This window comes from Pleurodeles waltl, chromosome 1_2, assembly GCF_031143425.1.
Source record: "Pleurodeles waltl isolate 20211129_DDA chromosome 1_2, aPleWal1.hap1.20221129, whole genome shotgun sequence".
In the NCBI taxonomy this organism is placed as follows: Eukaryota; Metazoa; Chordata; class Amphibia; order Caudata; family Salamandridae; genus Pleurodeles; species Pleurodeles waltl.
The window spans coordinates 680506163-680527636 of record NC_090437.1 but is presented as its reverse complement, the minus strand read 5'-3'; the positions used below and the strand labels follow the sequence as shown (position 1 = coordinate 680527636).

At 44.7% G+C, this 21474-nt stretch overlaps 1 protein-coding gene across 1 annotated transcript in view; it reads left to right on the top strand.

The window, feature by feature from the left end:
* The first annotated feature begins 494 nt into the window (after nt 1–494).
* The window catches only part of PRMT9 (protein arginine methyltransferase 9), a 249634-nt gene continuing 228654 nt past the window's right edge, over nt 495–21474 (top strand). Inside the window, exon 1 of the mRNA XM_069242627.1 lies at nt 495–755. Within this exon, the coding sequence (XP_069098728.1) occupies nt 600–755 (156 nt within the window). The 5' untranslated portion in view covers nt 495–599. The remainder of the gene's footprint in view (nt 756–21474) is intronic.

Here is a 21474-nt window from a genome sequence, read left to right as displayed (position 1 = left end):
GGGTTAAAAGGCATGAAGTTAAAAAACACAGAGCTAACGTATATTAAAGTGACCGTCAGCCTAGGTTGGCGCCACCCACACGAGCGGCTGCTGCACGTGAGTGGTGGGGAGGAGAACATGTTTGCCACCCCACGTTGTTGCTTCTTTGCTAGGGTCTGCTAAGCAACACGGTTGCAACTCTTCCTCGGTGACCTCCTTGAAACAGGAGAGGTGTTATTTTCACATAACAGACATACAGAAGCCCCAAACATAGGCTTTAATTACTGATCAAGGTACCTTCGTCCATACGCAAATATTGCAAGCTGCTTTAATTCTTAGCGAAACGTATTTTTAAATTGGAAAAATAACTACTCTTCAAACTATATTATTGTGTTACAACGTTTACGCGCTCATAAGTGATGTTCCGTTTTAGTCCGGTCACAATTCCAAGATGGCTGCTGTGTTGTAGCAGAGACCTTCCCTATCACGCTCCGCTCTCCGGCGGCCTGGCCATCAATCCGAGATATCTAACGCCTCCTCCGGTGCGCTGCTACCATCCGCTGCCGTTCCACTGACAGCTACAACGCTGTCACTGGTAGCGCTCGGTCAGTTTATTCACCATGCAGCCCTCGGCTTTCTCCCGTGGCCGAGATGCGTTGGTGTCATCCTCGTTGAGCAGCGCTGGGCACTGCTTAACCGAGGGAGACTTTGGTACAGCGTACGCACACTACCTGCTAGTGCTGAGCCTAGCCCCTGAGCTGCAGGCAGAGCTAAAGGTGAGTGATCTATGGGTGGGTAATTTAATCTTTTATCCATAAACTTCCGGAGAGAAGGTGAGAAAATGCTCGCAGATTGAAGGATGCCTGCTTTCGTATCACGCTGGAACTGCTGCATGCAGAAGGGTCGGATGGAGATTAAAGCCTGTGCAAGTTTACTTGTAGTGCACGTGCTCAACAGACCAGGACATTTATTTAATTATGGTAGAAGTATGTATTCGCCAGAAGAGAAGTTATTCAAGCACTGGCAAAGCCGATAGGTCACTTCTATGTGAACTATTGGCTTCGGCAATGATTTCGAGCCATGCAGTACAGCAGCACAGCTAAAACTAATTTTAAAAAGTTCTATTTGCCAGCGATTATAGCACTTTAGAAAATATATTTTTAGCTGGGTATTCTCTTCCCTTCTAGCTTGTCCCCACTCTTCCTACCCGTGTCATTCTCTTCCTCCCTTCCTCTGTGCCACCTTGTCCCCAGTTCACTCCCCTGTTGGTTGGAAAATAAACAAGTGGTTTGGGGGACGAGGGAGCACGGAGTGAGGGGAGTAGAGAAGGACTTGGGTGGAGGTACAGGACAGGTGAAAGTTTTAGAGAGCAAACTTTGTTAATAAAAATGAGTCACTAAAACATAATGTGTAATAAAGTGTATTAAAAGGCCTAACTGAAAAACGTGTTGATAAAATAAACGTGTGGCTTTGAAAAGTGATGGTCATTGTGCCAGCCACAACACAGTATTATGTGCAATAATGCAAATGGAAATGTATTATGTGTAATCATAATTACATGTACTGACTAAAGATTATTAATGTTTACTAAGAAAATTAATAATTTGAAATTATTATGACTTGTTTTATTCTTTGTGTTTAGCATTAGTTAAAAGGCCTACGTTTTAGTATTTTTACAGAAACACAATGATTAAATGTTGTGCTAACTTTGCAAATAATGTTTCAGCAAACATCCTGTGTGACTTGCACAGTGGAAAAATCTGTCTTGTGCTCTTGTTTCATTTTTTATATTTTCTCGAGTTGCAACATTTACAATAGGCCTTAGGTTTTGACAGGAAGCATCATGTCATGTTTCTATGTCATTTTAAATGTAATTTTTCTGCGGAAACTGCTGACTGGAGAGAAGAATGGAGTGACAACGTGAACCAGTCACGGATAAAGGATTAGAAAAGAGTTACATCGAAGATGCAGACAAAGCCTGATAGAAGCTTAGTTAGTAACTTTTGGGACTTTATAATATAGCAACGCTTTAGGTGATATAAGTGTTTTTCTGTTTATCTTTCTGTGCAGTCAGATTCTGTTATTCAGTTCTTGTTTATGATTCTAACAGTTCAGTAATACTAGGCCCAACTTTACTGAACTGTTTCCCCTTCATGTCCTGATGCTGATTAGTGAAGCCCTGATGTTCCTTTGCTCTACTGACGAAGATACTACTGATTGCTGATCCATTTAGGAGTGGAACTGTTAACGCGTCCGTCTATGTCCATTTATACACATCAGGACTCGTTTTAGGCCAATGAATCTTTGGGCCCAGTGGTGAGACACCGTAGGACGAGATAACTGATCAAAATATCAATCAATATGTCAATAACATTGTCAACGTTTAACACCAAAATATCTCTTACTTTAGACATTAATAAACATTCAGCGCAACCATGACCTTTCAGTCATGAATAACCACACCTTAATGAAGTTTATAAGTTTTATTCCCTATTGATTACAATCTAGTAGCAAAGGCATTAATCTCAAAGTCAATAAGCATATAAGCACAATTACAAAATGACAACCACAATAAGCTTTCGATAATGCAAAGATCAGTAGCATAGACAATCAGACAGATATAAGCGAATTATAACACATCGTACCTTCTAAGATACTAATTCAGCATAGCACCATGTCAGTCACGTCAGTTTGTCAGTCAGAATGAATACCTCGTCTAACCTCTAATTAGCATTAGCATGTTGGGCGTCATGCAAAACAATTTTGAACACCAATTTGGAAAACATCTAACTAAGGTCTCTAATAAAACATACAGCAGTTGGTACCTAGAAAGAAAGGCAAATGAATTTTCATTAGCAATTTTATAATTACCCTCCTCTGATTAAGTCAGCATTCAGGATCAGTCTTCGTCTTCAGGACATCAGTCAGATCGCCATCAGTCTATCTAAGTTAGAGGCAAGGACACTCTCCTCATAAAGAGAAAAGTGTAAGGGACAGTAATATGGGCAAGGAGGGTTTGTCTAAACCTCGAGTCACAAAATAGTGTGACAGAGTTTCGGGATGCAATCAATATCATTCCCTACCTAGTGATGATTATTTCCTGTGTCATGGGTTTTTATCCCTTTCTAGTAATTCATTCCCCCAAAATCCTATTGGTTAGTCAATACACCCCATCATTGTTAACCTATCAAATTATACATTAAGTAATGCATTTGTCATCTCTTGATATTGTTTGGTCTTCTGATTGGTCTTCATAATTGGCTTTTCGTAGGTGGCATATCCGGGGTTACTTCATCATCTTGGCACACGTCTCAGGTTAAAAGTTCTCTTTCCCTCGTCCCATTGTCCTTGGAAGTATCTACAAATGTTTCGAAGCACATCATTTTATACTAAAAGATGCTAGCATGCGGATGGGAAAATGTCCCCATGTTTCAAACTAATACAGAAAGAACAATAGCTGGGTCATGGTCGTTTGCAAGTCCGCACACTGAAGAGACAGGAAAAATACGCTTTTAATATGAGAGCTACACAGCTTCTGCTTGGCTCATGCTAACTTAAGATATACGAGTTCTAATGAATGCAGTTCTATACGTTTTAATGTACTCCGTTAGGCAAACTATAAACGATTATTTCTTACAGTTGACATTAGTTTATACATTTTAATGATTCTCCATATTTGTGAATACACTTTAATGAATGTTTTATTTAGTACAGCATTGTTAGACATAAGCATTTCACGTCTATAATATGTAATATTAAATACGCTCTCTCAGTATCACCAATGTGCATTTGTTTTCCTTTGCAAGATTTTCCTTTTAGAAAATCCATCTTCTTATTTTGGTTAGCGGTATAGTTAGATGTTTTACAAATACATTTTTGTCTTATTTATATTTTTGCATGAAGCCCATACATGCATTTCGAATTAGAGTGTTAGGGATGTGTAACCTAATATTTTATTTTGAATGTATATTGATTGTGATTAATTCAACTGCACAAACTAAATGTATTATATTTTTGTTATTCACTTAATTTTGTTGCTATCCTGTGTTGTTCATTTGGAGTGTTTAATGGTAAATGCATTGGCAAGATAGAGATTCTTCGGATGCTTTGGACAGCCTGTGTTTCTGTATTTCTATCATTTGGTCTTGCGCATCATTTACGTGACTTCAGCATTGTTAATTTGAGGGCATTAAGTGTTTAAACTTTACTAAACTGGTGTGGTGATTCATGACCACCTAGGTCATGGTTTGTATAAATTAATGACTCCACATTGAATATGTTGATGTTATATTTGATGATTATTGGTTTATATTGTCTGATCAGATGATCTCACATTCCTATCTGAGTCAAAAGATTAGAGTCGACCTCTGAGGGTAGTAGATGTCACTGCCCTATTTCGTGTCACCTTAGCCTAATGTAAGAGGTCACACACCCGCAAAAGGATTTGGGGAAAGCACACGGAGAACGGAGGAGGGATTGGGCCATGCACACAGACAACAGAGGTTGGGCGGGAGATGATGGGGAACCACACAGACAATGGAGGGCAGTCGGGGTGGCCGGGGAAGGACACAGGCAATGGACAGTGGGAGGGTGTGGGGCACCACACAGACAATTGACGGTGGGAGTCACTGGCATAATGCAAGCCCCTGTAGCCCTGGGTAAGTGTGATAAGGGGCCCGAGCTCCCGGGGCCCCCTAACCTCAGTACGCTCACTAACTGGGTCTGGTACCTGGTAGTTTTATAGTTACCCTTATGTGTAATATTGTGAATGTTCACACTGTACATACATGCTGTGCATGCCGCTGCATGGTCCTCAGGGTGGTTCACAGGATGGGCAAGGGCGGGTTCGACTGTATTGTGTCATTCACACTTGCGCAGTGTAAACTGCACATGCAGTGATCGATGGGACCATAATTTTCCAGCAGTCTGCCGTCTAAGCAGTGTGCCTGCCACCAAAGCGGCAGGTCACAGGTAAGAGTGAGTTGAGACACACTCCCTACTTAAGTCACATTTCTTGGTCTCTCTTCTCTGCGGTGTGGTAGGGGGCTGCTTTATTTAGGTATCGGGCTTTGCCACAGCCAGAAAACCAGAAAGGTCATATTGCAGTGTTCACTTACCGTTCACACCAAGCTGAAGGGGCGGGCATAAAACAAAAAGGTACCTTTTATTCACAACCTCTGCACTGCGAAAGGAAGAGATTGTTGCATCCGTTAAGGGCCTGTAGGAAAGTACCATCTTGCCTGGCATGTTACCCCTATTTTTCACTGTATATGTGTTGTTTTAGTTGTATGTGTCACTGGGACCCTGGTAACCCAGGGCCCCAGTGCTCATAAGTGTGCCTGAAGGTGTTACCTGTGTAGTGACTAACTGTCTCACTGAGGCTCTGCTAATCAGAACCTCAGTGGTTATGCTCTCTCATTTCTTTCCAAATTGTCACTAACAGGCTAGTGACCATTTTTACCAATTTACATTGGCTTACTGGAACACCCTTATAATTCCCTAGTATATGGTACTGAGGTACCCAGGGTATTGGGGTTCCAGGAGATCCCTATGGGCTGCAGCATTTCTTTTGCCACCCATAGGGAGCTCTGACAATTCTTACACAGGCCTGCCACTGCAGCCTGAGTGAAATAACGTCCACGTTATCTCACAGCCATTTTTACACTGCACTTAAGTAACTTATAAGTCACCTATATGTCTAACCTTTACCTGGTAAAGGTTAGGTGCAAAGTTACCAGCTAGCCAAGGTGCCCCCACATTGTTCAGAGCCAATTCCCTGAACTTTGTGAGTGCGGGGACACCATTACACGCGTGCACTACATATAGGTCACTACCTATATGTAGCTTCACAATGGTAACTCCGAATATGGCCATGTAACATGTCTATGATCATGGAATTGCCCCCTCTATGCCATCCTGGCATAGTTGGCACAATCCCATGATCCCAGTGGTCTGTAGCACAGACCCTGGTACTGCCAAACTGCCCTTCCTGGGGTTTCACTGCAGCTGCTGCTGCTGCCAACCCCTCAGACCGGCAGCTGCCCTCCTGGGGTCCAGCCAGGCCTGGCCCAGGATGGCAGAACAAAGAACTTCCTCTGAGAGAGGGTGTGACACCCTCTCCCTTTGGAAAATGGTGTGAAGGCAGGGGAGGAGTAGCCTCCCCCAGCCTCTGGAAATGCTTTGTTGGGCACAGAGGTGCCCAATTCTGCATAAGCCAGTCTACACCGGTTCAGGGACCCCTTAGCCCCTGCTCTGGCGCGAAACTGGACAAAGGAAAGGGGAGTGACCACTCCCCTGACCTGCACCTCCCCTGGGAGGTGTCCAGAGCTCCTCCAGTGTGCTCCAGACCTCTGCCATCTTGGAAACAGAGGTGCTGCTGGCACACTGGACTGCTCTGAGTGGCCAGTGCCACCAGGTGACGTCAGAGACTCCTGCTGATAGGCTCCTTCAGGTGTTAGTAGCCTATCCTCTCTCCTAGGTAGCCAAACCCTCTTTTCTGGCTATTTAGGGTCTCTGTCTCTGGGGAAACTTTAGATAACGAATGCAAGAGCTCATCCGAGTTCCTCTGCATCTCTCTCTTCACCTTCTGATAAGGAAACGACTGCTGACCGCGCTGGAAGCCTGCAAACCTGCAACATAGTAGCAAAGACGACTACTGCAACTCTGTAACGCTGATCCTGCCGCCTTCTCGACTGTTTTCCTGCTTGTGCATGCTGTGGGGGTAGCCTGCCTCCTCTCTGCACCAGAAGCTCCGAAGAAATCTCCCGTGGGTCGACGGAATCTTCCCCCTGCAACCGCAGGCACCAAAAAGCTGCATTACCGGTCCCTTGGGTCTCCTCTCAGCACGACGAGCGAGGTCCCTCGAATCCAGCGACTCTGTCCAAGTGACCCCCACAGTCCAGTGACTCTTCAGTCCAAGTTTGGTGGAGGTAAGTCCTTGCCTCACCTCGCTGGGCTGCATTGCTGGGAACCGCGACTTTGCAGCTACTCCGGCCCCTGTGCACTTCCGGCGGAAATCCTTTGTGCACAGCCAAGCCTGGGTCCACGGCACTCTAACCTGCATTGCACGACTTTCTAAGTTGGTCTCCGGCGACGTGGGACTCCTTTGTGCAACTTCGGCGAGCACCGTTTCACGCATCCTCGTAGTGCCTGTTTCTGGCACTTCTCCGGGAGCTACCTGCTTCAGTGAGGGCTCTTTGTCTTGCTCGACGTCCCCTCTCTCTTCAGGTCCAATTTGCGACCTCCTGGTCCCTCCTGGGCCCCAGCAGCGTCCAAAAACGCCAAACGCACGATTTGCGACTAGCAAGGCTTGTTGGCGTCCTTTCGGCGGGAAAACACTTCTGCACGACTCTCCAAGGCAAGAGGGATCCGTCCACCAAAGGGGAAGTCTCTAGCCCTTTTCGTTCCTGCAGAAACCTCAGCTTCTTCTGTCCAGTCGAAGCTTCTTTGCACCCGCAGCTGGCATTTCCTGGGCATTTGCCCATCTCCGACTTGCTTGTGACTTTTGGACTTGGTCCCCTTGTTCCACAGGTACCCTAGATTGGAAATCCACAGTTGTTGCATTGCTGGTTTGTGTCTTGCCTGCATTATTCCTCTAACACGACTTCTTTGTCCTCAGGGGAACTTTAGTGCACTTTGCACTCACTTTTCAGGGTCTTGGGGAGGGTTATTTTTCTAACTCTCACTATTTTCTAATAGTCCCAGCGACCCTCTACAAGGTCACATAGGTTTGGGGTCCATTCGTGGTTCGCATTCCACTTTTGGAGTATATGGTTTGTGTTGCCCCTATCCCTATGTTTCCCCATTGCATCCTATTGTAACTATACATTGTTTGCACTGTTTTCTAAGACTATACTGCATATTTTTGCTAGTGTGTATATATATCTTGTGTATATTTCCTATCCTCTCACTGAGGGTACACTCTAAGATACTTTGGCATATTGTCATAAAAATAAAGTACCTTTATTTTTAGTATAACTGTGTATTGTGTTTTCTTATGATATTGTGCATATGACACTAAGTGGTACTGTAGTAGCTTCACACGTCTCCTAGTTCAGCCTAAGCTGCTCTGCTAAGCTACCATTATCTATCAGCCTAAGCTGCTAGACACCCTATACACTAATAAGGGATAACTGGGCCTGGTGCAAGGTGCAAGTACCCCTTGGTACTCACTACAAGCCAGTCCAGCCTCCTACATTGGTTGTGCAGTGGTGGGATAAGTGCTTGAGACTACTTACCACTCTTGTCATTGTACTTTTCATAAGAGAAAAATATACAAAACAAGGTCAGTGTATATACACATAGCCAAAAAGTTTTACATTTCCTCTTTTCACTCTTTTCTAAGTGCTGAAAAGTACTTCTAAACTTTCAAAAAGTTCTTAAAAGTTTAAAAAGTTTTTTTCTGTCTTTCCAAAAAGTTCTGAAAACTTTTTTCTCTTTTTCTATCACTTTAACTCTCTCTAAAAATGTCTGGCACAGGCCAAAATGTTGATCTGTCCAAACTTGCATATGACAACCTTAGCTGGAAAAGAGCAAGGAGTCTCTGTATAGAGAGAGGTTTGAGTGTAGGGAAGAATCCTTCCTTGGAACTGTTACTTAATATGCTTAGAGAACAGGATAAGGCCATAGGTGCCTCATCTGTTGAAAAAGTACCTAATAGTTCTCAATCTGATTCAGGGACTCCCCCAGGAAAAGATTCAGGAAAGAAACTTCCTAGCCTGCCCATTACTAGACAGTCTAGCATAGTTGGTAATGATGATGAGCCACACCATACAAATAGTGTTGTCTCACATCATAGCAAAAGCATTTATTCTCACCATACTGGTAGTAATGTTTCTGTTAACCAAGCTGTTAGGGTGGCTTCTGTAAGGGACAGGTCTCCTTCTGTTCATTCCCATCATAGCTCTGTTTCTAGGAATGTCCCTCCCACCAACCCTGATGACAGAATGTTAGAGAGGGAACTCAATAAGTTGAGGGTGGAACAAACCAGACTGAAGCTTAAAAAGCAACAGCTGGATTTGGATAGACAGTCTTTTGAATTAGAGAAGGAAAGACAGAAGTTGGGTTTAGAAACCCATGGTGGCAGCAGCAGTATTCCCCATAGTCATCCTGCAAAAGAGCATGATTCCAGGAATCTGCACAAGATAGTTCCCCCTTATAAGGAGGGGGATGACATTAACAAGTGGTTTGCTGCACTTGAGAGGGCCTGTGTTGTACAGGATGTCCCTCAAAGACAGTGGGCTGCTATCCTATGGCTATCATTTAGTGGAAAAGGTAGGGATAGGCTCCTTACTGTAAAAGAAAATGATGCTAATAATTTCCAAGTTCTTAAGAATGCACTCCTGGATGGTTATGGCTTAACCACTGAACAGTACAGGATAAAGTTCAGAGAGACCAAAAAGGAGTCTTCACAAGACTGGGTTGATTTCATTGACCATTCAGTGAAGGCCTTGGAGGGGTGGTTACATGGCAGTAAAGTTACTGATTATGACACCCTGTATAACTTAATCCTGAGAGAGCATATTCTTAATAATTGTGTGTCTGATTTGTTGCACCAGTACTTGGTGGACTCTGATCTGACCTCTCCCCAAGAATTGGGAAAGAAGGCAGACAAATGGGTCAGAACAAGAGTGAACAGAAAAGTTCATACAGGGGGTGACAAAGATGGCAACAAAAAGAAGGATGGTAAATCTTCAGACAAGGGTGGGGACAAATCTAAAAATGAGTCTTCATCAGGCCCACAAAAACACTCTGGTGGGGGTGGTGGGTCCAAATCCTCCTTTAATCAGAACAAGGAAAAGAAACCATGGTGCTATTTATGTAAAATAAAAGGCCATTGGACAACAGATCCCAGTTGTCCAAAGAAAGGCACCACTGCTCCTACCACTACAACCCCTACTGCTACACCTAGTGTCCCTACTAATAGCAGTGGTGGTGGGAGCAAACCTACTAATAGCCAATCCAAGGGAGTAGCTGGGCTCACTTTTGGTAATTTAGTTGGGGTTGGCCTTGTTAGGGAGGCCACAGAGGCCCTGTTAGTCTCTGAGGGGGCTATTGATTTAGCCACCTTAGTTGCTTGTCCCCTTAATATGGATAAGTACAAGCAGCTACCCCTAATAAATGGTGTTGAGGTTCAGGCCTACAGGGACACTGGTGCCAGTGTGACTATGGTCATAGAGAAACTGGTCCACCCTGAACAACACCTACTTGGTCACCAGTACCAAGTAACCGATGCTCACAACAACACACTTAGCCACCCCATGGCTGTTGTTAATCTCAACTGGGGGGGGTTACTGGTCCAAAGAAAGTTGTGGTAGCCACAGATTTACCTGTAGACTGTCTACTAGGAAATGATTTGGAGACATCAGCTTGGTCAGATGTGGAGTTGGAGGCCCATGCAGCAATGCTGGGCATCCCAGGGCATATTTTTGCTTTGACAAGGGCTCAGGCCAAAAAGCAAAAAGGACAGGGAAGCTTGGATCCTGGAACAATGGACCAAGTGCTCCCTAAAGCTAGGGCTAGTAGAAGCAAACCACTTCCTACTATCCCTCCCTCTACAGTGGATTCAACTTCTGAGGAAGAAGAATTCCCTCCCTGTGCAGAACCTACACCAGAGGAGCTGGAAGCAGATACTGCTGAGCTTTTGGGTGAAGGGGGGCCTGCCAGAGAGGAGCTGAGTGTGGCACAGCAAACCTGTCCCACATTAGAGGGTCTCAGACAGCAAGCTGTCAAACAGGCTAATGGGGATGTCAGTGACTCTCACAGAGTTTACTGGGAGGACAACCTCTTGTACACTGAGCATAGGGATCCTAAACCTGGAGCTGCCAGGAGATTAGTGATTCCTCAGGAGTACAGAAAGTTCCTCCTAACACTGGCACATGACATTCCCCTAGCTGGACACCTGGGTCAAATGAAAACTTGGGACAGATTGGTTCCATTGTTTCATTGGCCTAGGATGTCTGAGGACACAAAGGAATTTTGTAAGTCCTGTGAAACCTGTCAAGCCAGTGGCAAGACAGGTGGCACCCCAAAGGCACCCCTTATCCCACTGCCTGTGGTTGGGGTTCCCTTTGAAAGGGTAGGGGTTGACATAGTTGGCCCCCTTGACCCTCCTACTGCTTCAGGCAATAGGTTTATCTTGGTGGTAGTGGACCATGCCACAAGATATCCTGAAGCTATTCCTTTAAGGACCACTACAGCACCTGCAGTGGCAAAGGCCCTCCTGGGAATATTTTCCAGGGTGGGCTTCCCAAAGGAAGTGGTATCAGACAGGGGAAGCAATTTCATGTCTGCATACTTAAAGGCCATGTGGAAGGAGTGTGGTGTAACGTACAAGTTCACAACACCCTATCATCCACAAACAAATGTACTGGTGGAGAGATTTAATAAAACTCTCAAAGGCATGATTATGGGTCTCCCTGAAAAACTCCGCAGGAGATGGGATATCCTTCTACCATGCCTCCTTTTTGCCTACAGGGAGGTACCCCAGAAAGGAGTGGGCTTCAGCCCCTTTGAACTTCTTTTTGGACACCCTGTTAGGGGTCCACTCACACTTGTAAAGGAGGGTTGGGAACAACCTTTAAAATCTCCTAAGCAGGATATTGTGGATTATGTACTTGGCCTCAGATCAAGGATGGCTGAGTACATGAAAAAGGCCAGTAAAAACCTTCAGGCCAGCCAAGAGCTCCAGAAGCAATGGCATGATCAGAAGGCTGTTTTGGTTCAGTACCAACCAGGGCAGAAAGTGTGGGTCTTGGAGCCTGTGGCCCCAAGAGCACTCCAAGATAAATGGAGTGGTCCCCACACAATTGTTGAAAAGAAGGGAGAAGTCACCTATTTAGTTGACTTAGGCACTGCCAGGAGTCCCCTTAGGGTGCTCCATGTCAACCGCCTGAAACCCTACTATGACAGGGCTGATCTCACCCTGCTCATGGCAACTGATGAGGGACAGGAAGAAGACAGTGATCCTCTACCTGATCTCTTCTCTTCCACAGAACAAGATGCTCTTGTGGAAGGTGTAGTTTTGGCTGATTGTCTTACTGCTGAGCAGAAAGATAATTGCATAAATCTCCTAGATCAATTCTCTGAACTCTTCTCTACTGTGCCAGGTACCACTTCTTGGTGTGAGCACACTATAGATACTGGAGACAGTTTACCTGTCAAAAGTAAGATCTATAGGCAGCCTGACCATGTCAGGGACTGCATAAAGCAAGAGGTCCAGAAAATGTTAGAACTAGGAGTGGTTGAGCACTCTGACAGTCCATGGGCTTCTCCTGTGGTACTGGTACCAAAACCCCATTCCAAAGATGGAAAGAAGGAAATGCGGTTTTGTGTAGACTATAGAGGTCTCAACTTGGTAACCAAAACTGATGCTCACCCTATACCCAGGGCAGATGAGCTCATAGATACACTGGCATCTGCCAAGTATCTAAGCACTTTTGATTTGACTGCAGGGTATTGGCAGATCAAATTGTCAGAAGATGCTAAACCTAAGACTGCATTTTCTACCATTGGAGGACATTACCAGTTTACTGTAATGCCTTTTGGTTTGAAAAATGCACCTGCCACTTTTCAGAGGTTGGTGAACACAGTCCTGCAAGGGCTGGAAGCTTTCAGTGCAGCATATTTGGACGATATAGCTGTCTTTAGCTCCAGCTGGGATGATCACCTGGTCCACCTATGGAAAGTTTTGGAGGCCCTGCAAAAGGCAGGCCTCACTATCAAGGCTTCAAAGTGCCAGATAGGGCAGGGTAAGGTGGTTTATCTGGGACACCTTGTTGGTGGGGAACAGATTGCACCACTTCAGGGGAAAATCCAAACAATTATTGATTGGGTTCCCCCTACCACTCAGACTCAGGTGAGAGCCTTCCTAGGCCTCACTGGGTATTACAGGAGGTTCATTAAGAACTATGGCTCCATTGCAGCCCCTCTTAATGACCTCACATCCAAGAAAATGCCTAAAAAGGTATTATGGACAGCAAACTGTCAGAAAGCTTTTGAGGAGCTGAAGCAGGCCATGTGCTCTGCACCTGTCCTGATAAGCCCCTGTTACTCTAAAAAATTCTATGTCCAAACTGATGCATCTGAATTAGGAGTAGGGGCAGTTCTATCACAACTTAATTCTGAGGGCCAGGATCAACCTGTTGCTTTTATTAGTAGAAGGTTGACCCCTAGAGAAAAGCGTTGGTCTGCCATTGAGAGGGAGGCCTTTGCTGTGGTCTGGGCTCTGAAGAAGTTGAGGCCATACCTGTTTGGCACTCACTTCATTGTTCAGACAGACCACAAACCTCTACTTTGGCTAAAACAAATGAAAGGTGAAAATCCTAAATTGTTGAGGTGGTCCATATCCCTACAGGGAATGGACTACAGGGAGTGCAGAATTATTAGGCAAATGAGTATTTTGACCACATCATCCTCTTTATGCATGTTGTCTTACTCCATGCTGTATAGGCTCGAAAGCCTACTACCAATTAAGCATATTAGGTGATGTGCATCTCTGTAATGAGAAGGGGTGTGGTCTAATGACATCAACACCCTATATCAGGTGTGCATAATTATTAGGAAACTTCCTTTCCTTTGGCAAAATGGGTCAAAAGAAGGACTTGACAGGCTCAGAAAAGTCAAAAATAGTGAGATATCTTGCAGAGGGATGCAGCACTCTTAAAATTGCAAAGCTTCTGAAGCGTGATCATCGAACAATCAAGCGTTTCATTCAAAATAGTCAACAGGGTCGCAAGAAGCGTGTGGAAAAACCAAGGCGCAAAATAACTGCCCATGAACTGAGAAAAGTCAAGCGTGCAGCTGCCACGATGCCACTTGCCACCAGTTTGGCCATATTTCAGAGCTGCAACATCACTGGAGTGCCCAAAAGCACAAGGTGTGCAATACTCAGAGACATGGCCAAGGTAAGAAAGGCTGAAAGACGACCACCACTGAACAAGACACACAAGCTGAAACGTCAAGACTGGGCCAAGAAATATCTCAAGACTGATTTTTCTAAGGTTTTATGGACTGATGAAATGAGAGTGAGTCTTGATGGGCCAGATGGATGGGCCCGTGGCTGGATTGGTAAAGGGCAGAGAGCTCCAGTCCGACTCAGACGCCAGCAAGGTGGAGGTGGAGTACTGGTTTGGGCTGGTATCATCAAAGATGAGCTTGTGGGGCCTTTTCGGGTTGAGGATGGGGTCAAGCTCAACTCCCAGTCCTACTGCCAGTTCCTGGAAGACACCTTCTTCAAGCAGTGGTACAGGAAGAAGACTGCATCCTTCAAGAAAAACATAATTTTCATGCAGGACAATGCTCCATCACACGCGTCCAAGTACTCCACAGCGTGGCTGGCAAGAAAGGGTATAAAAGAAGGAGATCTAATGACATGGCCTCCTTGTTCACTTGATCTGAACCCCATTGAGAACCTGTGGTCCATCATCAAATGTGAGATTTACAAGGCGGGAAAACAGTACACCTCTCTGAACAGTGTCTGGGAGGCTGTGGTTGCTGCTGCACGCAATGTTGATGGTGAACAGATCAAAACACTGACAGAATCCATGGATGGCAGGCTTTTGAGTGTCCTTGCAAAGAAAGGTGGCTATATTGGTCACTGATTTGTTTTTGTTTTGTTTTTGAATGTCAGAAATGTATATTTGTGAATGTTGAGATGTTATATTGGTTTCACTGGTAATAATAAATAATTGAAATGGGTATATATTTGTTTTTTGTTAAGTTGCCTAATAATTATGCACAGTAATAGTCACCTGCACACACAGATATCCCCCTAACATAGTTAAAACTAAAAACAAACTAAAAACTACTTCCAAAAATATTCAGCTTTGATATTAATGAGTTTTTTGGGTTCATTGAGAACATGGTTGTTGTTCAATAATAAAATTAATCCTCAAAAATACAACTTGCCTAATAATTCTGCACTCCCTGTATACAGTGGAACATAGACCTGGGAGTAGCCACTCCAATGCAGATGGACTCTCCAGATATTTCCACTTAGACAATGAAGACTCATCAGGTCATGGCTAGTCTTATTGTCCTTCGTTTGGGGGGGGGGGGGTTGTGTAGGAAAGTACCATCTTGCCTGGCATGTTACCCCCATTTTTCACTGTATATATGTTGTTTTAGTTGTATGTGTCACTGGGACCCTGGTAACCCAGGGCCCCAGTGCTCATAAGTGTGCCTGAAGGTGTTACCTGTGTAGTGACTAACTGTCTCACTGAGGCTCTGCTAATCGGAACCTCAGTGGTTATGCTCTCTCATTTCTTTCCAAATTGTCACTAACAGGCTAGTGACCATTTTTACCAATTTACATTGGCTTACTGGAACACCCTTATAATTCCCTAGTATATGGTACTGAGGTACCCAGGGTATTGGGGTTCCAGGAGATCCCTATGGGCTGCAGCATTTCTTTTGCCACCCATAGGGAGCTCTGACAATTCTTACACAGGCCTGCCACTGCAGCCTGAGTGAAATAACGTCCACGTTATCTCACAGCCATTTTTACACTGCACTTAAGTAACTTATAAGTCACCTATATGTCTAACCTTTACCTGGTAAAGGTTAGGTGCAAAGTTACTTAGTGTGAGGGCACCCTGGCACTAGCCAAGGTGCCCCCACATTGTTCAGAGCCAATTCCCTGAACTTTGTGAGTGCGGGGACACCATTACACGCGTGCACTACATATAGGTCACTACCTATATGTAGCTTCACAATGGTAACTCCGAATATGGCCATGTAACATGTCTATGATCATGGAATTGCCCCCTCTATGCCATCCTGGCATAGTTGGCACAATCCCATGATCCCAGTGGTCTGTAGCACAGACCCTGGTACTGCCAAACTGCCCTTCCTGGGGTTTCACTGCAGCTGCTGCTGCTGCCAACCCCTCAGACAGGCAGCTGCCCTCCTGGGGTCCAGCCAGGCCTGGCCCAGGATGGCAGAACAAAGACCTTCCTCTGAGAGAGGGTGTGACACCCTCTCCCTTTGGAAAATGGTGTGAAGGCAGGGGAGGAGTAGCCTCCCCCAGCCTCTGGAAATGCTTTGTTGGGCACAGAGGTGCCCAATTCTGCATAAGCCAGTCTACACCGGTTCAGGGACCCCTTAGCCCCTGCTCTGGCGCGAAACTGGACAAAGGAAAGGGGAGTGACCACTCCCCTGACCTGCACCTCCCCTGGGAGGTGTCCAGAGCTCCTCCAGTGTGCTCCAGACCTCTGCCATCTTGGAAACAGAGGTGCTGCTGGCACACTGGACTGCTCTGAGTGGCCAGTGCCACCAGGTGACGTCAGAGACTCCTGCTGATAGGCTCCTTCAGGTGTTAGTAGCCTATCCTCTCTCCTAGGTAGCCAAACCCTCTTTTCTGGCTATTTAGGGTCTCTGTCTCTGGGGAAACTTTAGATAACGAATGCAAGAGCTCATCCGAGTTCCTCTGCATCTCTCTCTTCACCTTCTGATAAGGAAACGACTGCTGACCGCGCTGGAAGCCTGCAAACCTGCAACATAGTAGCAAAGACGACTACTGCAACTCTGTAACGCTGATCCTGCCGCCTTCTCGACTGTTTTCCTGCTTGTGCATGCTGTGGGGGTAGCCTGCCTCCTCTCTGCACCAGAAGCTCCGAAGAAATCTCCCGTGGGTCGACGGAATCTTCCCCCTGCAACCGCAGGCACCAAAAAGCTGCATTACCGGTCCCTTGGGTCTCCTCTCAGCACGACGAGCGAGGTCCCTCGAATCCAGCGACTCTGTCCAAGTGACCCCCACAGTCCAGTGACTCTTCAGTCCAAGTTTGGTGGAGGTAAGTCCTTGCCTCACCTCGCTGGGCTGCATTGCTGGGAACCGCGACTTTGCAGCTACTCCGGCCCCTGTGCACTTCCGGCGGAAATCCTTTGTGCACAGCCAAGCCTGGGTCCACGGCACTCTAACCTGCATTGCACGACTTTCTAAGTTGGTCTCCGGCGACGTGGGACTCCTTTGTGCAACTTCGGCGAGCACCGTTTCACGCATCCTTGTAGTGCCTGTTTCTGGCACTTCTCCGGGTGCTACCTGCTTCAGTGAGGGCTCTTTGTCTTGCTCGACGTCCCCTCTCTCTTCAGGTCCAATTTGCGACCTCCTGGTCCCTCCTGGGCCCCAGCAGCGTCCAAAAACGCCAAACGCACGATTTGCGACTAGCAAGGCTTGTTGGCGTCCTTTCGGCAGGAAAACACTTCTGCACGACTCTCCAAGGCGAGAGGGATCTGTCCACCAAAGGGGAAGTCTCTAGCCCTTTTCGTTCCTGCAGAAACCTCAGCTTCTTCTGTCCAGTCGAAGCTTCTTTGCACCCGCAGCTGGCATTTCCTGGGCATTTGCCCATCTCCGACTTGCTTGTGACTTTTGGACTTGGTCCCCTTGTTCCACAGGTACCCTAGATTGGAAATCCACAGTTGTTGCATTGCTGGTTTGTGTCTTTCCTGCATTATTCCTGTAACACGACTTCTTTGTCCTCAGGGGAACTTTAGTGCACTTTGCACTCACTTTTCAGGGTCTTGGGGAGGGTTATTTTTCTAACTCTCACTATTTTCTAATAGTCCCAGCGACCCTCTACAAGGTCACATAGGTTTGGGGTCCATTCGTGGTTCGCATTCCACTTTTGGAGTATATGGTTTGTGTTGCCCCTATCCCTATGTTTCCCCATTGCATCCTATTGTAACTATACATTGTTTGCACTGTTTTCTAAGACTATACTGCATATTTTTGCTAGTGTGTATATATATCTTGTGTATATTTCCTATCCTCTCACTGAGGGTACACTCTAAGATACTTTGGCATATTGTCATAAAAATAAAGTACCTTTATTTTTAGTATAACTGTGTATTGTGTTTTCTTATGATATTGTGCATATGACACTAAGTGGTACTGTAGTAGCTTCACACGTCTCCTAGTTCAGCCTAAGCTGCTCTGCTAAGCTACCATTATCTATCAGCCTAAGCTGCTAGACACCCTATACACTAATAAGGGATAACTGGGCCTGGTGCAAGGTGCAAGTACCCCTTGGTACTCACTACAAGCCAGTCCAGCCTCCTACAGGGCCAATACAGTTTTCTGATACAGACAAATGCACCATTTGCGAATATGATTGTCCTAATTACTCAGTGTGCTGGCACGGTTTGGACAGTGAAAAAGACATTTTGTGTACAAAGTTCAGCAAAACAGAATTTTTGCGAAGGCACATAATGTTTAAACTGTGCATAAGTGTTTCTGAAGAGATATTTGTATTACAAGTGTGCTCCCATCACGTTCCCTCAGTGTGAAAAATTATTTTAGTGAAAGAGCGTCATGCTGCAGAAACAAACGCTACATATACATGAAGTCCGGACAGGCCGTACCAGGAGGCTGGAAGGGTGGGGGGCAGCATTTGTTACTGGGAGTTCGGTTTTGTAGCAGTGCAGCAATTTTAAAAGCACTGCAGTGTTCAGGCAACAATAAATGTGCCATGATAACTCGGGTGATTAATGTACCTGCTGGAGAGAGATCAGAGTTTTGTCTACTGGCAGTTGTGAGTCATCTAATGTAGCGCAGAGGGTTAATATGCCCTGCTGCAAAGAACATGTACTATGCAGATTGCAGAACAGTAGTTTGTGTGCAGTGCTCAATGGGATGCTACTTTTGTCAGATATCCTTTTGGTACTGTGCACTTTAAAAGTTACAATTATAATATAGCACAGTGAGCTATGAACTGCCATCAAAGCGCTGCATGCAAACACCACGCTACAGGTTAGAAAGTTAAGTTTATTTTTTTCCCATTCTTTGAGTATCCTAATTTTTCTAAAAAGGGTTTGTTTAAAGTCAACCCTAACCACTGTGTTATGTTCTGAATCTTGAGTTTATGCTTCCCCAGACCAAACAGTCTTTAATAGGCCTATCAGTATGAATGACAGGTGAATCCTACACCTTGTAGTCCCCTTTTGTCTTATGTAACATTTTCTATACACTGATTTACACATGAATGACTCATTGTCTCTGTATGTGTGTGTGATATAATGTGCTCCAACACCTTATGCTGGCAAGAGAGGCGCTATCAGTGGCATAACAATAGCCCGCTGGTACCAGAGCTCCAGGGGGCCCCCTCTGCGCCGTAAACTGCCTGAGAGCTCCTGAGTGGGTTGGGGAAGGCAGACTTGATGTACTTAGCAGGAGGCCCCTTCAAGATTCGTTACACCACGGGTGGGAGTAGCATAGAGGGGGCCAGCAGTAATCCGACAGGCAGTTACTTCAAAGCTACTTTAAGTAAATTGAGTGTGATTTTTTTTTTTTTCTTGAGAGTCCATTGATGTGGGGAAAGAGAACTGCTTGTAGAGAAGGAGAAAGAGAAAAGCTGTTATTGTGTACAGAAGTCTGATTTCAAAGCTTGGCGTTTTGTAGCATCACTCTTAGAAAGGGAGAGAAGGGTTAATTAAACTATTGAGAGATACAGCTTTGTACTTGAATGATTTGCAAAAAGTGGGTTCAAATGGCGCATCAACATTTTGCATGTCAATTCTGAGGTTGTGAACTGATCAATTTTATGTACGAATCTATCGAATTGTAATGGGTTACAGTATGACCAGCCTAGTGAATATTAATTAGGCAGGTTGCAAGGTGTGATTTACCACAATGAAGGTGGCCTGCAAGGGTCAGCAGACTACCACGCCTGTGATTGTGTAATAAAGATTGTTATTTTTTTTTATTTTAAAAAGGAAGGCCATTTTCCGTGAAGAAAATTGGACTGCGTTTTTGGAGTTCATAGAGGACCCGCCCTCTTCTTTACTACTAAGATACTACCCTCTTTGAGGTGTTAGTGTCTAATCTGACTATAGTTGCTGTCACAAACCATTGATACATTCTTCTCTGTAAATAGGAGGGGGATGCCCCTTTCACACAATCTTCTATTAACGATTTGAACAGGGGTGCTAAAGACCTTTTTCAAGTCAATTAATTTTCTGACTTGTTAATGGTCTTTTGGTCATAAAAGCCCTTTGCGGTTGCAAAGCAGCTTTGTACATGAGGCCCACAGAGAGTGGGAGAAGTCATCAAGTAACATAGTTGATAGCTAAACTTCAGTCTGTGGTAGCGGTTTGGTAATGTTAATTGCCTGATTATTTACCAGTAGTCTGCATTACACTGAATCCTATTCTTCCTTGTCCTATTCCTAACTAGTGAGGATGTCTCACTCACTAAACATCCTTGCCCCATTCCTAACTGATTACAATAAAATAGCAGTTATATTACAGCATTGATTATAAACCACAAATAACACAGTACTGCGCCAAACAATATGATTTATTAGATAAACAAAAGAAAATATTAAACTGGTACAGATCCCAAAATATACGGACAGAATGCACAATCAGAATCAAAAACCCTGGAGTTTGTGTCATTTATGATTGTGTTGGATAAATCTGATGTTGCTGTACGATAAACGTCAGCAGGCATTGACAAAGCCAATTATTGTTGTTAGCTGGCAATCTTTTGCTTTGCCAATATGTTTTCTTTCTTCAAGGCCTGTGTAAAATGTTGTTGTTGCAAGAGCTGTCAGGCCCTCTTCAATAGAAAATAAATTTCCTAAAAGCCAAAATATTGTTTTTATTTCAAAATGCACATGTTGCCACTGGCATTAAGGAAACTACTTTGATTGTGGATGAGCTTCTTTGGAAACACCAGAATGCTGTCACATACAGTAAAGTTAGTAAATGGATGAAGTGATCTACCCACCACCCTGTGCTTATACTGTAGTGGATAGAAGTGAAATGTGAATGACACAACAACAGGGATATGGGTGATGAGGGCTTGCTGAACACCCCTACAATTAAGATCTATTCTGTCTTAGGTAAGGTAGAGAGGAAACAAAATGTGAAGTTGTGCCATCGCAGACATTAGTAGAGAGTGTTACAGAGTTTTATACGTGGTGAAAGAACAGTGCAGGCCTAAGTTCCACAATGATGAAAGACAGGTGAACAGTTCACTGGAAAATAGAGTGCATGATCAGCACCATCTTAAAGGAAAACCTGTGTATGTAAGCTTAGAGGAATGTATGGTCGCAGCACACAAGCATGTATTCTGTGTTCTTGGTAAATTGAAAATGTAGCTGAAAGAATATGAGCTGGAGATAGAGGGTTAGCCAAGGGAACACAGAATTTTCTAAGTCTTTGGAACAAAGTAATAAAACATACACTCACACTCATGCATACGAAAGAAGCAAATATATGGTTTATTAAGCACTGTTAGTATTACAATGAAGAATGTTTGGAGAAAGGGTTAGGAGTTTACGGACACAGGTGATTTGAGGTTGTCGTAACAAATATGTAATTATTGAGTAACCTATTATTTGACCTTTTGTTAAAAACATTGTTCATGTAACTATGTAAGTGGCAGTGAGCAGCCGTTTGAGACCAGCTGTCTACCTGTGTGGGGATAGCTACTTTCCCAGCTGCAACAGTAAACCTGCTTTTGCCTTGCCAAGAGGAGTCCTGTTTTTCTTTATTTTA